The 17,108-nt window shown below is 38.8% G+C and overlaps 1 protein-coding gene across 6 annotated transcripts in view; it reads left to right on the top strand.

Moving 5' to 3' along the window:
- The window catches only part of LOC137132300 (girdin-like), a 62,919-nt gene that overhangs the window by 30,058 nt on the left and 15,753 nt on the right, over positions 1 to 17,108 (top strand). For all 6 annotated transcript variants that reach the window (XM_067514685.1, XM_067514675.1, XM_067514665.1 and 3 more), the window contains exons 5-23: positions 480 to 538; positions 1,921 to 2,004; positions 3,328 to 3,468; positions 4,278 to 4,450; positions 7,948 to 8,029; positions 8,546 to 8,704; positions 8,842 to 8,988; positions 9,244 to 9,388; positions 10,011 to 10,189; positions 11,320 to 11,457; positions 12,454 to 12,637; positions 12,794 to 12,924; positions 13,008 to 13,301; positions 13,541 to 13,723; positions 14,263 to 14,541; positions 14,690 to 14,814; positions 14,944 to 15,082; positions 15,616 to 15,789; positions 15,925 to 16,086. In XM_067514685.1, coding sequence (XP_067370786.1) covers positions 480 to 538; positions 1,921 to 2,004; positions 3,328 to 3,468; positions 4,278 to 4,450; positions 7,948 to 8,029; positions 8,546 to 8,704; positions 8,842 to 8,988; positions 9,244 to 9,388; positions 10,011 to 10,189; positions 11,320 to 11,457; positions 12,454 to 12,637; positions 12,794 to 12,924; positions 13,008 to 13,301; positions 13,541 to 13,723; positions 14,263 to 14,541; positions 14,690 to 14,814; positions 14,944 to 15,082; positions 15,616 to 15,789; positions 15,925 to 16,086 — 2,978 coding nt within the window. The remainder of the gene's footprint in view (positions 1 to 479; positions 539 to 1,920; positions 2,005 to 3,327; positions 3,469 to 4,277; positions 4,451 to 7,947; positions 8,030 to 8,545; positions 8,705 to 8,841; positions 8,989 to 9,243; positions 9,389 to 10,010; positions 10,190 to 11,319; positions 11,458 to 12,453; positions 12,638 to 12,793; positions 12,925 to 13,007; positions 13,302 to 13,540; positions 13,724 to 14,262; positions 14,542 to 14,689; positions 14,815 to 14,943; positions 15,083 to 15,615; positions 15,790 to 15,924; positions 16,087 to 17,108) is intronic.

The raw sequence follows: 17,108 nt of genomic DNA, 5'->3' as shown, positions 1-17,108 counted from the left end.
CGGTCCGTGGATGACTGCCTTACCAACTGAGCTACAGCTGCCCCTTTAAATTGTATTCTTCCTTTTTGTATTTTGTAGTATAGTTAAGTTCCCAGTTTGCTGCGTCAAAACCCCATATGCTTTTCTGAAACACTGGATGTAACACAGATAAATGCATACTTCAAAATAAAAAATGGCATGTTTTGTTACAGAAACGTTTGTAAAGGTCTTTTTTCTAATGTCATCATTTATCTCCCTTCATAAACCACCAGATATGTAATGAAGAGCTTGAGGTTTCTGTACTACAAACAAAACATTCATTTGTAGTTTAACACTTAAGTCACAAAAGGCAAACAGCATGTCAGACTCTATAATAGGGAACTTAAAACTAAACTAGAATGAGTGGAAAATGTTTAGTTGTTATTTGTGTGGTGTTTTTTGCAGAGATGTGGCAAAATGATTTGAATAATCCTCATCAATATACTTGTTTTGTTTTTTAGAGAAGGGTCTGGAGGAAATGAAAAAACTGTTGCTGCTCCTGCTAGGCTGTGCTGTTCAGGTAAGAACACAGTTTAGTCCACTTAGACCCCCTTTTTAAAATGCATATTTTATTTAGGTTTCAGGAAGCAGAAACCAAGCACATTGAGCTTTTTGAATTTTACATAGGGGTTGAACGGAGCCAAAACACAAGTAATAAATGTGACAAACATTTCTTTTTGAAGTAATTTACAACCCAAATTCAAAAAAAGTTGGAACGATGTCTAAAACATGAATAAAAACTGAATGCAATGATTTTTAAATCTTTTTAACCCATATTTTATTCACAATATAACAAAAAACATATCAGATGTTGAATTTGATGGCAGCAGCACATCTCAAAAAAGCATTTGACAAGGAATTGGGTGTATTGGCAACAAGTCCGTAACTTGACTGGGTATAAAAGTTCACCAATCTCTGAAAAACTGTCTAAAAGCTGTAGAACAATTACTGAAAAACGTTCAACATAAAATTGCGAAAAATCTAACCATCTACAGTATATAATATCGTCAAAAGATTTAGAGAATCAAGAGGAATCTGCACAAGGGTCAAGGTCGACAGTGAAAACTGGATGCGTGTGATCATTGGGCCTACAGGTGGCACTGCAATAAAAACAGGCATGATTCTTTACTGGACATCACTGCATGGGCTCAGGAACACTTCCAGAAATCTGTGAACACAGTTTGCTGTGCAATCCACAAATGTAAGTTAAAGCTGTATCATGCAAAGAAGAAACCAAATGTGAACACGATACAGAAACACTGCCGTGTTCTATGGCCAAAGCTAATTTAATATAGTCTGGGGCAAAATGGAAATTGGTTTCCTGGTTCAGATGAATCAAAATATGAAATTCTTTTTGGAAACCACGGATGTCGTGGACTAAAGAGGAAAGGGGCCATTCAGCTTGTTATCAGTGGACAGTTCAAAAGTCTTTTTCTCTGATGTTATGGGTATGCATTAGAGTCTATGATGTGGGCATCTGCTAAGGCACCATCAATGCTGAAAAATACATAAAGATTTCAAAGCAACATATACTATCTTCCAGACAACAAATCTTTCAGGGAAGGCCTGGTGTATTTAAGTAAGACTATGATAAACCACATACCATACTGCATCCATTATAAAAGCATGGCTTTGCAGGAGAAGAGACTTGATATTCTGTCTACTTTAGGCCCCGTATCATGTCTGTCCATACGTAATGCTAATGAAGTTTGTTAATGCTAATCCAAAAATAAAATTGACATTTAAAGACTGTTTTCCCACAAAAGTCTTCTGTCTTCCGGATACCTGTAAATCTGATCATATTCTGGTGTGTCTCTACAGTCTTGGTCTAACCCAACCCAACTCAGTTAAACCACCCAAAATGTTCTCTTCTCTGTTCTGCTCCCCTCCCTCTGTTTACAGTGTGAGAAGAAGGAAGACCACATCGAACGGATCCAGACTCTGGACTTTGACACTAAAGCTGCAATAGCATCCCACATTCAAGAGGTATTGCTCCTCCATTGTAAAGAGAAAAAAAAATGCTAAATACCCGTCTGTCTGTTTTGTGGTTCCATTATCTTATATGTGAATGCAGTGCGACAGGGTAGTTTTGGATACTAAACTAGAGCTGCACCTAAATTATTTATTTATTTTTAAATCAAGCTGTTTTTTATTTTTCAATTAATAAATAATATAACATAATAGTATAACATAACAATTGAAAAAATCATATATATTTAAATATAATAAATCAGAGTATGCACTGCAGTGCATTATTTCACCCCCCAAAAATAGGCCAGCCTTAACTGGTAACCTGTGTTTTACAGACTGACATTAAGTCTCTTTACAATATAATTAAAGCAAGAGCATGTGGTGCAGTCTACGTTTTCTTAGTAAACAGTTCAGTTTACTTTAAATAATGTAACAGAATAGAAGCATGAACATGACATCAGTTCCTATTATTGATCCCTGTCCTCCTCTGTCTGCTGCTGATGGGGACTCGCTGCTCACAGTTAGAGCTGTTACAGGGTCCTGCCTGGGACTGTGACTGTTAGTCTCTGCCAGAACCTGTGACACATTAGGTTAGGTTTTAATGACTCCTAGCTTTAGGTGGATGTAAGCTAATGTGTTTGTAGCAGTTAGCGATTAACCAACCAGCTTACTGTGGTAAACACATGGCGGTGGATAGGGAACTGCAGGAACAGCTGAAATGATTGGTTTTCTACACGTTTTTGATTGTTTAATGAGTGTTCTGCTAATTTACTCTTATAGATTGTTAATTTATGGAGCTTTTTTATGCCGGTACCTGAATGAGCACTAATTTTTGTCCAGTTGAGTTGAGAAATAACTTTGACTTTACTTGAGCTGTCTGTCCTTTTCTGCTGCAGATGGGACACTTCGCTGAGCTCCGTCCTCACTCGGACTCAGAAGAAACTAGTCCACTAGTTTATTTTTTATTCTCTAATCTTGATGGTGCATTGAGGAGTTCATATTCCATGATTTCAGAAAAACAAATATTTATATTTTCGTGCTCTAGTTAACGTTAACAACTAAATCCGTTCACTGCGAGGTTATTTCTTGTCCTAGGTACCGAATTTTTGTGTATTGTTAATTTCTAGCTGAAACTGCGACACGTCGACGCACATTTTGTGAGTCGACGAAATCTTGTGATTGATCGCCGATGCATCTCCCTACCCCTACACTAAAGTTTTTAATGCAGCCGGAAGGGGTTTTGAATTCACAATTTTACATTCTCATTGTGTCTTTGATTGTCTTGTATGTTATGTCAGGTGACAAAATTTTATTGATCGTTTATTTTGGGATTTCCAGGTGACACACAACCAAGAGAATGTTGTCGACCTTCAGTGGTTAGAAAGTGGAGAAATGCCTCCTGATGATATGGACAACCTCTCCAGAAACCTTGCTTTTCACCTCAAACGCCTGGTGGATGAAAGAGACACACAGCTGGAGGTGATGAATAGATAATCTTTTGTAATTTAAATGTATTGAGCCCTCTAAAGAATTACTTTTCTTACTTAAGAAACAAAGGCCAACAACCAAGTACTATACAAAAGATTGAATTTTTATTGTGCTGGCAGGTTTTGTGCAGATGTGCTTTTCTGGACGCCGATTCTTCTCCAAAACAACTTTTGCTAATGATAATGATGGACTGCTTCTATTAGAGTGATGTGGAAACTTTTTTCCCTTTTTGCCATTACCACAAAAGAGCAGCCTCAGGAAGGAAGGGTTGAAACTGTTAAGCCTCCTGGATGGAGAGTTTGTCTCTTTTACTGAGAGTATACTGTAAAATGACTTTCCAACCAAAAGGGTGCAGATGCCTGTGACTGATAGTGTGTGTGTGTGTGTGTGTGTGTGTCAGTCAGGGGGTCTAATAGCCTCCAGATTATTACTGTGTAGTCCAGGCTCTCAATTAAAATCCCATTTCCTGTCGAGGGCACTAGATCAAAATTAGCTGTGTGTTACTGTGGGTGTACTAAGGCCTGTGTTGTAGTTTTTGTGGTGGGATGCTTTGAGTGGATCCATGGATCTACTCTTCCTGTTTCTTTGATGTACGTTCTGTTGATTCCTTCCTAGTTTAAAATGGGTCATCTCTAACTGTTGTATTTAAAAAGTAGATCTCCCAATGACAGATTCAGTATTGTTTTCTTTCCTAAATCTTCTTTTGAACTTTCAAATAAGAACCCTTATTCCTATCCCCTGCATTTTGATTTATGCACACATTAAAAATTTTCACTGCATGCTCTCTCCTTTCTATTCAGACTATAGTAGAGTTAACTCAAGAGAGAGACTGTGTGCAGCTGTCTCCACTAGCTCCCTGTCCAACCCAGTCTCCTGGTGACTCCCCCAGCATGAGAAGGACAGAAAGCCGCCAGCACCTCTCTGTGGAGTTAGCTGATGCCAAGGCCAAAATCAGACGCCTGCGACAGGAACTGTGAGTACCACAACCTTATCATCTGGATAAGCAATTATTTAAATTGGGCAAAGGGGATTAGAAACATGAAAAGTAAGTAGGCCTTGTTCTGTCTCAGTTGATAGGACTTCCAGAAGTACATAAAAGAAAGTCTTTGATTGACTTTGAGTAGAACAACAGCTATTACTGGTTTGCTATGGTAGTTCCCATTTTTCTACCACTGCCGCTTCTCTTAGTGTTGTTTGCTCTGAACTGGAAGGTCCCTGATCATAATCTGCTAGTCCCTGATGATAAAATGATGTAGGGTCATCAAGGTCAATACTTATGGTTCCTCAACACACTTGATAGAGCTGATGCTAGCAATTATTAAACCTTGTGTAATCATACTGTGCTCTGGGAATACTGAAAAAAAAAAACAATTTGTTTAAATATACCTGTGACCAAACTTCAGTTAAGTTCTCCATGGTTATTGTAAGTTTTGCTGCATTTAGAGAACAGTGACGAGGCAGTGGGGAAGAATCACAGAAACAAACATTCCATTTCCTCTCTACATCCCTATCAAGCTTATATGTTAACTTTACATCTTGCTTAACTGTGATGGAAACTACACATTTTAAGAATAAATCCTTATTGAAACAAATTTGAGATAATAGGTACTTTCTACCTCAAGGTAATAATGCATGAATGGTTCTTATTTCCACACTAGAAGTCAATTCAACAGCTTGGCAGCCTAAAAACTAATATAACCACCTAATATGATATGAGAGTTAAGAGAGTTTTGAATTTGACAAAAAGCATTCAAAACGATAAAAACACGAATGAAAAACCTCCTCCTGGATAAGCTTTAACCTATTAATGGCTAATTTCTTGACTTACATTATGATGATTCCTTCAGTAGATTATAATACGGCTGTAGAACAAGACCAAAGGAACCAGTTATTGATTTTTGTTGGTTAATAAATATAGTCTTGCTTACTTTTTGTTGTCAGTTCTTTGAGGTTATGTGGTTGGGTGAAAAGGACACAAAAATGATCTTTTAGGTCTGTCTGTGGTAATGTAGTCAGGTCACATGATGCTCTAAGGCAGAAGAAGAGTGTGTTTTTCGTGTGCACATGTACAAATATTATCCAGCATACAAATGTGGATGTGGGTGTCTAGGCCAGGTCACAGCCAAGGGGTATGTTTCCATGTTCCCACTGTGGAACATGGAACATGGTTTCTGTTAAACTATTGTGGTTTGGATGCATTTCCTCCTTCTGTTCAAGCACAGACACACACGGTTTATACCTATGAAACACATTCAGTTATACTTACAGCTGCCACTCAACAGTGAACCTCAGCCATATTCCCAAGCAATAATTTATTTTAAACTACTTTCATTTATTATCCTTTAAAATCTGTTATTAGCTTTACATTTAAATGTACTAGAACGTTTTTTTAAATTATTTTTTCACAGAAAGACAAACATAATTTCTGAAATATAAACCATATTTATAGTTACAGACTAAATTTCACGTTGTGGTGAGGAAGATACCAGTTCGTAATTTGTTAGATGTGAGGGTCATCATCGCTTTTTCATCAAAGGCTTTTTAATGCAGTGCATGTGGTTGTTTCTTACATGTACATGCAGTATTAAACAATTACCGTAAGTACAGGAACCATCTGGGTAAATGGTAAAATGGTAAATAGTCGCTTATATAGCGGCTTTATCCAAAACGCTTTACAATGTTGCTTCCCATTCACCCATTCACACACACACTCGCACACCGATGGCGGTGGCTGCCATGCAAGGTGCTCACCTGACCCACCGGGAGCAACTTCGGGTTCAGTGTCTTGCCCAAGGACAGGACGACTTGTAGCCGGGAGCGGGGATTGAACCACTGACCCTGTGGTCCATGCTCAACTGCCTTACCAACTGAGCTACAGCTGTCATGGGTAAGGGAGAGTTGTGGGAGACATGGACTGCATTAATATGCAGGTTACTGGAAATCCATGTATACATAGCAAAAGAGTAACCTCATTTCTCCTCCACCTCAAACTTATTTTGGCAGCCTGGTGCACAGATTTTAACTTTATAGTGACAGAAAAAGGCTACTCCCTAACTTTTCCTTTTTAGGAGTGTGCACTTCACAGTCACAGCACACGGGTAGAAATGGCGGGGAAAGTGGGGAGACATACACAGCTGATCCACACGTGGAATTGTCTGAATTAAAAAAAATAACAAATCTGTGGGGTAAAGGGATTTACTTAGACTTCTGTTATGCACTTTTTGTTGATAAAATTTTCTGTCTAAGTTTTGACTTTGTTTTCAAACGAGGCAGCATCGGCTTTTTAATGATGTGTCATTCCATTCTGCCTTTCACTCACCCGCCTGTTTACATGAAACATTATATTACACTAAGAAATCAGCTTTCCCTAGTAAGCAAACAGTAACCTGGCTACTTAAATCAATGTAAATGCACTCACGAAGAGACTGGAAGAGCTGGATTCATTGAATAAACAAAAACAGAAATTCATTAAGGAACATCCTGCCAGAATATGGACTCCAGCTTCCCAAGTAATGTTACCAGCGGGAGGAAGGAGGATGTACCTGGAGAAAGCAAACAAAGATGCCTTTTTCTTAGTGAGAGCCACCCAGCAACTTCAGAGAGCTATAATCAAAAAACGCCATCAGATGTTAGTTGAGTGCTTTCATGCAAAGACATACAGATAACAGCATAATAGGAATGCAGTATTTTTTCTGTTAAACATTGTGGCACATTCTGCCTCCATGGTGGGAGCCTCCAATTTGTACACACACACACACACACACACACACACACACACACACACACACACACACACACACACACACACACACACACACAGATGACAAATGTCAGGCTGCCTACTTGACTGTCATTTAAACAAATGATAGGACTGAGAGTGAAAGAATATTTTTTTCAACTAGGCTTGTCTTTGTGTGTTGCAGCAGGAGGTTGGTTCTTAGCTGAATTTAGGACAAGACAGAGGAAATGGAATGTGTCCTGACCACAATAGCACTAACATTATCAGCCAATAAAAGGCTATTTTTTTACTTAAGAATGTTTATTGGGTTAACTAATGTCTTAAATTGATATGTAAGTTGCTAATTTATCTAACTTTGCTACAACAGCCATTAATATTCAATGGGATGCTGCCTGTGTTATGTGTAAGTGTGAAACAGTTTGTGAAATGCATCTTCTCTGTTTATTTGTCGATAGGCTGTCGCCATCAAATGATTTACTTTAGCTGCATGATCTAAAATGGAAACAGCCCTAAAGGAACGTCCCTGTCAATACTCCGCTAAACATGTATGCCAAGGAACATGATTTGTGGTGTATAGCTTTATACTGGATTAGACACAAAACATTGTTTTTTTTTGTTACTTAGAAATTTATGTATTTTCTACCATACCATTTCCTGCCCTTCTCCATTGCAGGTTACATGCTCTTTTCATTTTAACTTAATACTTCATAACCATCTTGTTTCCATTTCAGAGAGGAGAAGAGTGAGCAGCTTTTGGACACCAGACAGGAGCTTGAGAACATGGAGGAGGAGCTCAGAAGGCTTCAGCAAGAGGTAATACAAGTCATGGCAACCCTTCACACACTTACATGCACCTGCACACAACACATAAATATTCCTATGATTTCAAATCCACCCTTTCCTCTTATCTCTAAGTACTTTGTGTCTGCAGTGCTGCCAGGCTTTAATCAGCTAGCTAGTGACTTAGCTCATTAGTGGCTATTAGAGCTATCTTTAGTCTCACATGGCTTTTGATTTGGAGTAGGCGGCAGGCTGACTGGCTGGCTAAAATACTGGGTGCTGTAAACAAGGTGCATGAGTTTAGGGGAGGAGGACAGTTTGTGTGGGTGAGTGTTTTAGATAAGTCAGAATGATGACAGTTTGTTATCAGGCTATTAGTTATTCATAGGTAACATACACCTATGAACATACACCTACTAGTCAAATGTGTTAATATAATGATTTATGAGATTGTTTTCATCTTTGTGCATGCGATTCCTTTTTTTTCTTGCAAATAATTTCAGAATACATAGATTTACATTCTGTTTATTTGTCTGTGTATTTCTACAGAGCTACCAGCTGCTGTCAGATGCTCGATCTGCTCGGGCCTATCGTGACGAACTGGATGCACTCAGAGAGAAAGCGATCCGTGTTGACAAACTGGAGAGTGAGCTAAGCAGATACAAAGAGAGGCTTCACGACATTGAGTTTTACAAGGCCAGAGTTGAGGTGCACAACTCCAGTGTTACTTTAAGCCAAGTAGACACTCAGATGCTCAAGTATCTTCTATCTGTTCAAACCCAAAGTAGACTGCATAAATAAACACATTTTTTCTTTCTTTTTTGCTGGTGTGGTGGTTTTTGTAGGAGCTGAAGGAGGACAACCACATCCTGCTGGAGACTAAGACCATGCTGGAGGAGCAGCTAGATGCTAGCAGGACCCGATCTGACAAGTTGCACCTCCTGGAGAAAGAGAATCTTCAGCTGAAATCCAAGATCCATGATCTGGAGATGGTGAGAGGATGGATTTATGAATGGGTGTTTCGGTGTCAGTGTAGCTTGATAGGATTTCTGACTTATTACACTTATTACAAATGATTTATAACACAGTTATGAATCATTTGACAGATGTAGATTAGAGTATACAGTTAGTGGAATTGAACCAGAGGTGCTGAGGTTCAAATTTTAAATGTCAAAGATGATTAAAAGATGCACAGACATTTCCACATTTATGTCAACACATCCTTCTGTTGCTCTCCTTGTGTGCAGGAGCGGGACTTGGACCGTAAGCGCATGGATGAATTATTGGAGGAAAACCTCGTCCTTGAGATGGCTCAGAAACAGAGCATGGATGAGTCCCTGCACCTGGGTTGGGAGCTTGAGCAGTTATCCAAGACACCAGAGTTGACCGAAGGTAAGAAGGAGCCTAGAGAACCATAGAATAAAAACTGCTTTTTGTATAGTGACTGGCAGTTTGAAATTTAAAAGAATAGAACATATTTAGCTGTTGAAAGAAAGCAAAGAATGAGAGATAATGAGTTCAGATATCCAGCCAAAAGCCACCTGAGTTGACTAGCTTGAAGGCTTCAGATGGCCAGCAAACCAAGCTTTTGTTAATGGCTCTTGGACCTGGCGTCATCCCAACACCCTTTCCGCATTGCCAGCCTCCACTGGGTTTTCTTTCCACTTGGTTAAGGCCTGTAATTAATATTCAGTGGCTCCTGGAGGATAATCTGTGTGTGTTTGGATTATAAAAGCTGTTAAGAGATTTAACTAGCCAGGGATCTGGATAAAGACTTTATGTAGAGGGGGTGTTTGTTAAAATGCCACTTTAAAAGCTGTAGGACCTGTCAAAAGCCATAGGGCTTCGTGGTAATTTAATTTTTATTTTTTAGTGTAATCATAGTGGTGTTACATTTTCTTTATAGAGATTGGTTAATTAAAGTATGCTAATTGAACAACAGTTTGGTTTATTTCTTAATTGCCTTTTTAAACATTTATGTACAGTCAACATGTTGTTCCTTACATTGACTCAGTGACCCAGAAATCTCTGGGTGAGGAGGTAAATGAGCTGACCTCGAGCCGCCTGTTGAAGCTGGAGAAAGACAATCAGACCCTGTTAAAGACTGTGGAGGAGCTCAGGGGAGCCACCAGTGAGGACACTTTGGGACAATTGTCCAAGCTCAACCAAGAAAACCAGAGGCTGTCCCAGAAAGTGAGCAATGGGTTGTGTGTTGAATTGTTTCCTGTGGTTACTTAAGAATTGAGGACTAATTGACAGTCCTATGTACCTTCTTCTTTTTGTCGTTGTTTTCTTCTGGAGAAACATGTGTGATGTAAATTTGCTCTTTAATGACTCAATAGCAAAATTACAAAGAGTACGAAATATACTTTTTTAAAATAGTGCTTATTTTGTCAATTGTCAGATGTGACAGGAATGCTTTGACCCACATCTATCCTGTATAATAACATAAAATTTTTTAATTCATTTGGTTGTGGTTTAGCCTTCAAATTGATTGTGAAATAAATTTTACAGCATGAGAAATTATTTTTACAGTTTGCAAAGCCGTCTGAATAATACTTGGACAATTTGTACTATGGAAGATGTCTGGAGTACATACAGCAATAAGGTTTAATTTCTTTGACAGAAATAGAGTGGACATTTGGTTATGCTAATAATATATTTAGGTTAGTCTTAGGGAATCTACAGCAGTACTGTAGTAGCCCATTCACAATGATTAATATATTAGACCATGATTCCTCTGTAATATGACTTTAAAACTATAGAGCTATTCACACAGTGACAGTACAAAATAAAAAAGAAGAAAAGGGAGAATAAATAGGGGTGGAGAGGAGGATGAAAGCAAAGCTGTATATCCAGGCAATCTTGCATTGCCTTTTCTTTTCCAGTCTTTGCCACTTGAATGCCCCTCACTAAGAGAAGTCTGAGCTATTTCCAGAAACTTAAGCCACTGTCAATGGCCTCTGAATAAAAGCCATGAAATTGTGTTTTATTCTTACAAATACATTCCAGAGTGAGAAATATTTGAATGGTGTGATGGTCTATACCCAAAACACATTAAAATGTGAATGCAGCGGCTCGTATACCTAAACAACAGTAATAGAAACTCTGTGTGGATGCATATGAAATGTGGCCTTTGTGTGTCATCCTTCTCTTCTCATTTATGTGTGGCCTGTTTGTGTCATTCTCATTCTATAGAATGTTTAGATAATTCATTCAAAGTAATGATTATGATATCTATAACTGAACACTAATAAAAAAGTTAAGACCTTGTGAAATGTTACAATTGTTCTTTGATAATAGATTTGTTTGTTTGTGCACAGTTGCAGCAGCTGGAGAGTGAAGTGACAGCAGACAGAGAGTCACTTCGCAGTGCAGAGTCACTTAGCACTGACCTGATGAAGGAGAAGGCTTTACTGGAGAAGACTTTAGAAACACTTAGAGAAAATTCCGAAAGACAGGTACAAGTATACACACATACAAAACACACACATACGCAGACTGGCTTGAAGAGTAAATGATGTCAAAATCCTTGGGTGAAAAGTCTTGTGTGTGTGTGATATACATTTTTTTTTTTAATAAATGTAAAGTTATTGCTGAATAATACTTTCACTGATTGGGGCTATGATGCTTCTGATGGTACAACAAGAATAACAAACACCAAATCTGTTACAGAGACTAATTAAATCAAGAGTTTGTGCATTTTTAAATTTAGTGTATGTTTTATGTCTGTCGTCTGGAGAAGGAAACAGATATTACACAGGCTTCGAGACTGTGTGCGTCATTTATGCTGTTTCTTCCACAAAACCACTCTCCTTCTTGAGAACAACCTTTGTTGTTGATTTGATTTTGGCTTTTGGTTTGTTGTTGATTTGCATTTTGGCTCAAAAAACCAATCAGTTGAACAGCAGTTATGTTTTATTGACTGCTCAGATCTTGATATCTACTCTATAAGAGCTCCAGACAACTGCTGATAGACCCAAAACTGACATATTTAATTTGTTTAACAATTTGATTTGTAAAGTCCAGAGAGCAGAGAAAATGCAGTACACAACACACTAAGATGTAACTAACACAGTGGTATTCAAATTTTTTTATATTCCTGTTCACCACAGTTTTGTATATTCCTTTTCTGTTTCTACATTTCATTAGTCGTCCTTATTGATGTGGTTAAGAAGTGTTAACTAATTAGTCTAAATGAAAATGTGAAGCACAAGCCTGAGACCATTTCTAATCTTAATAATTACATGGTTTCCAGCAATGGCCCATTAAAGACGGCTGTATTCTTTACATATTAAGTCACAAAGCACAAAATTCGGAAACAGACAGATTAGCCTTTTTCACCAGCCCCACAAATATCCTAAAACAAAAGATTGCAGGCACCTGTCTGGAGTAATACTGATCAATTACCTTTTAAAGTAATCTTGGACATTAAATATCTGATGTTCATTCTTCAGCTGAAGGGGCTGGAGCAAGAAAACAAGCACCTAAGCCAGACTGTGTCATCTCTGCGTCAGCGCTGCCAGGTGGGTGCTGAGGCCCGGGTCAAGGATGTAGAGAAAGAAAATCGCGTTCTCCATGAGTCCATCTGTGAAACAACCTCCAAACTCAATAAGATGGAGTTTGAAAGGAAACAACTACGTGAGTGACATGTTATTAAAGCAGTGTTTGTGGTGTAGTAAGCAAGTTTTTCTTTTCCCCATCAGTCATTTCATCACTAGAAATTCATAGTATTGAAGCTACCATTACTTTTTTTGATTTATTATTAATTTCTTATTATGGTGTTATTTTATGCAGGTAAGGAGCTTGAGGTAATGAAGGATAAAGGTGAGAGAGCAGAGGAGCTGGAGATTCAGCTGCAGAAGCTAGAAAGGGAGAATGAAAGCCTGCAGAAGAAAGTTGCCAGTCTTGGAATTACCTGTGAAAAGGTGGGCATTAAAGCACTATCAGCAGCATAGAAGAAATACAGACTTAAATGCATAATTTTAATTCATCACTTATATGCACTTAGGTATCTTCTTTGGAGAAGGAGAACACAGAACTTGAGGCAGAGGGCCGCCGTCTAAAGAAGAAACTGGATACGCTGAAGAACATGGCCTTTCAGCTGGAGGCTCTGGAAAAGGAGAACTCGCAGTTGGAGCAGGAAAACCTGGAACTCCGGCGTTCAGCCGAGGGCCTTCGGTCAGCAGGAGCTAAGGCCGCTCAGCTGGAAGCAGAAAACAGGGAACTACAGAGTGAGAGAAGCCAGCTAAAGCGTAACCTGGAACTGCTCAAAGCCTCTTCAAAAAAGACAGAGAGACTAGAGGTAATTCTTTAGGAGTACTTACTGACTTGGAAAGTAGTTGGACAATAATAAAGTGCAACCACCTGTGGCAAAGAGATTTCTTGGAGAAATAAAAAGACCCCAAATCTTTTATCTTTGTATCGCCAGTCATATTTTTTAAGAGGTGAATTACAGGCAATCGGGAATATATTGGGATCAAAGAACAGTAAAACTAGTTCATGGATGCTTATAATATCCTAATCTCTCCAATCCTCTCCCAGGTGAGTTATCAGGGCCTAGATACAGAGAACCAGCGATTGCAGAAGGCTTTAGAGAACAGCAGCAAAAAGATACAGCAGTTGGAGGCCGAACTGCAAGAGGTCGAGACTGACAACCAAGCCCTCCAACGCAACCTGGAGGAGCTCAAGATCTCTAGTAAACGCCTGGAGCAGCTGGAGCAGGAGGTTTGCAAAAATAAAAGTTTAACATGCATTCATTCAGTAGCAATGATTACATGTGCCGAAATGTGTAACAATTCAACTTGATAACTACAAAATGACTAACAACACTTTTTCCCTTTGGACTGCACTCGTCCGTGGGGCAGCACATGCTTGAATAGCTGTTGGTTGTATATGACACAGACTTAGTGACGTTTTATTTATTTATTTTTTATTTTTATTTTTTTAGCATGGACTGGTTCTGTCTGGCTGAATGGGGCTAGTTTGGACAAAAACTTCTAGTATAGGCAGAGTGAACATGTTGAGGTGAAAATTAGTTTTTTAGTTCTTGGGCAGTCCTGCCACTCTGATCGTTCATTTTGATGTAATTACTGTATGTTTCCCAACAGAGCTGGATTATCCAAGATTATTTTTCAAAAAGGGTTTCGACCTTTTGACTTGATATATTTCAGTTTTTTTTTCTGAACATGTAAGTAGTAGGAATTTGGTAATCCCTTCAGATGTAGGTTTGTACATTGGTCTCATTATGTCTTGTTATCCCACAGAACAAGACTTTGGAGCAGGAAAGCTCCCAGCTGGAGAAAGACAAGAAGCTTCTGGAGAAGGAGAACAAGCGGCTGAGGCAGCAGGCTGAGATCCGGGACTCCAAGCTGGATGACAGCAACCAGCGAATCACAGAGCTGGAGAAAGTGAATCGGACCATGGGCAAGGAGATGATCTTCTACAGGGACTCCTGCACTAGAGTTAAAGACCTGGAGAGAGAGAAAAAGGAGCTGGTCAAACAGGCCACAATTGATAAAAAGACCCTCTTCACCCTGAGAGAAGTAAGCAGCGGAATAAATTTAATATTATTAGATTATTCAATAATGTCTTGAAAGTCAGCATCTTTTGAAAATCATGTGTTGGAGCTCAAATCAAAAGTTTTATTTGATTTAAAAAAAATTGTTAATGTTTGTGTGTGTTTGTCTTTAGGAGCTTGTGAGTGAGAAGCTGCGTACTCAGCAGATGAATAATGATTTAGACAAACTGACCCATGAGTTGGAGAAAATCGGACTGAACAAGGAAAGGCTGCTGCATGACGAGAGCTCGGATGATAGGTATTGGTTCACAAACCCATAACCAAGTACTGCTATACTCAGTTGGTTTTCAGATTTAATCACACTCTAAACTGGACAAGGCAACACACAAATGCACACACACAGAGTTAAATGGATGCTTATTTTTAGGTTTAAGCTCTTGGAAACCAAACTGGAGTCCACTCTGAAATCGTCTTTGGAGATTAAGGAGGAGAAGATCGCTGCCCTAGAGGCCAGACTGCAGGAGTCCTCAAACCTTAACCAGCAACTTCGCCAGGAGCTCAAGACAGTAAGTAATTCAGAAATCTATACTAAAGAATAATCAAATATTGTTTTTTGGCTAATGGCATACAGCTGTCGGGCAATTCAGTACATATCAACCAGTATCACCCAAACACCCACAAAGCCAAAAAAAACAATTTGCCAGCAATTTGCCACTTGAGAAACATAAGCTGAGAAATCTTGAGATCTAAAAACACTGAGTGCTTTGTGTCAAAGGCAGATTGATTATTTATTCATATCATTCACTTGTATCACAAGTTTATCTATTCATGAGACTGCAAAGAGCCAGAGTGGAAGAGGTCTGCTTTGCTTATGGAGGTTTGTGCTTTAAACTTGCTGACACAAATCAAAATTAAAAATATTGAGTAGCATAGTTGAGGAAATTGTAATGGATGCTGTTTGCTTTTACTTAACATTGTCATACTCTACTATACTAGAGTAGTGTATTATTTTAATTGGTGTATTTCCAGAAAAACACCCTCAGCCAAAACTGGAGCAGCAAATATCAGTTATTTTATAGTGCTCACTGTGTCTTTCCAGGTGAAGAAAAACTATGAAGCACTGCGTCAAAGGGAGGAGGAAGAGAGGATGCAGAGCTCACCCCCTAGAGGAGGGGAGGACTCTCAGTCTCTTAGTAAATGGGAGAAGGAGAGCCACGAAGCCACCAGGGAACTTTTGAAAGTCAAAGACAGGCTGATTGAGGTGGAAAGGAATGTAAGTTAGCAGTATCAGGGATTTAACTTATCTTCTATGGATTTTCCTGTATGAATGCTGAGCACACAAGAATGGGTTGTTCAATTTTCTGTTAGATATCCTATTGTGCTTTTGTCTATGTTTGTGTGTTTTCAGAATGCCACACTACAGGCTGAGAAGGTAGCCCTGAGGAGCCAGCTGAAACAACTAGAGACTCAAAGCTCTAACCTGCAGGCTCAGATTGTTGCTCTGCAGAGACAGACCGCGTCCTTACAAGAGAACAATACAACACTACAGACACAGAATGCTAAACTGCAGGTACACACACATCCTACACAAAACACAATGTCCAGCAGCAATGATTTCACGGCAGATAACTGCTTTCTTACAAAGAAAATGACCATCAATCTAGTAGTGTACATCTGAAACCATAATTGGTCTCACCCTGAGATCCCTCTGATAGCTTTGTCATGCATATCCCATACCAGCTGTCACTGAATTGATGTTGGATTTTTAATTTACTTTGGTTATTGAATGACCTTGGAAATGGTGTGGTTTTTGTTTTCTTTGTTTGTTTTTTTGGCACTTTTTGCAATTTTACAAAAGATATTTGTAAAAAGTCCATTATGTGTTTGTTAAAACACATAATGGACTTTAAATGTATGAGAAATAACATAGCTCCACACAGATTCACTTGATAACACACACACACACACACACACACACACACACACACACACACACACACACACACACACACACACACACACACACACAAATAAAAAAAAGCAATTTTAAAATGCTATTTACATTTGTAAAGTTGCTTTTCCAGGCTGCTTAGTTACCTGATTTAGTCATACTCTCTGTTTGGCTGCCATTCAAACCCTGCTTATGGGCTACAGGATTTACACGGCTATACAGTGGCTTCTGTTTCTGTGGGCGTACACTAGGTTGTGTATATGCAAGAGCATATGATCAGGCAGGTGTGTGTTCTGGAGGTAAAGCAGTGTTTAAAGGTACAGAAAATGGGTTGGCATCTGGACAGAATGTGTGTTTGAATAAGCACTAGAGCAGAGGGGGATTTGGAACTGGGGAACCACTGTGACCACAAAAGAAACATAAAAAGAAACAGTTTTCCTGCTGGTGTTTTGTAGACAGCGGTTAGCAAAGGTTCTTCTATTGACAGCAATAAGGGTTCTCTTACTTTGCTGAATAGAAGCACTGAATAGAGACACAGTGCCCCCTGTTGCCCTAAACAGCAGTGTTTTATTTTTTATTTTTTTTATTTTTTTGTCATCACTTATCGATGTAAATTACATATTTAAAAGATGACAAAATGG

This window comes from Channa argus, chromosome 1, assembly GCF_033026475.1.
Source record: "Channa argus isolate prfri chromosome 1, Channa argus male v1.0, whole genome shotgun sequence".
Classification (NCBI taxonomy): Eukaryota; Metazoa; Chordata; class Actinopteri; order Anabantiformes; family Channidae; genus Channa; species Channa argus.
Note: the sequence above shows the minus strand (reverse complement) of the source record. Positions and strands in the feature narration are given on the sequence as shown.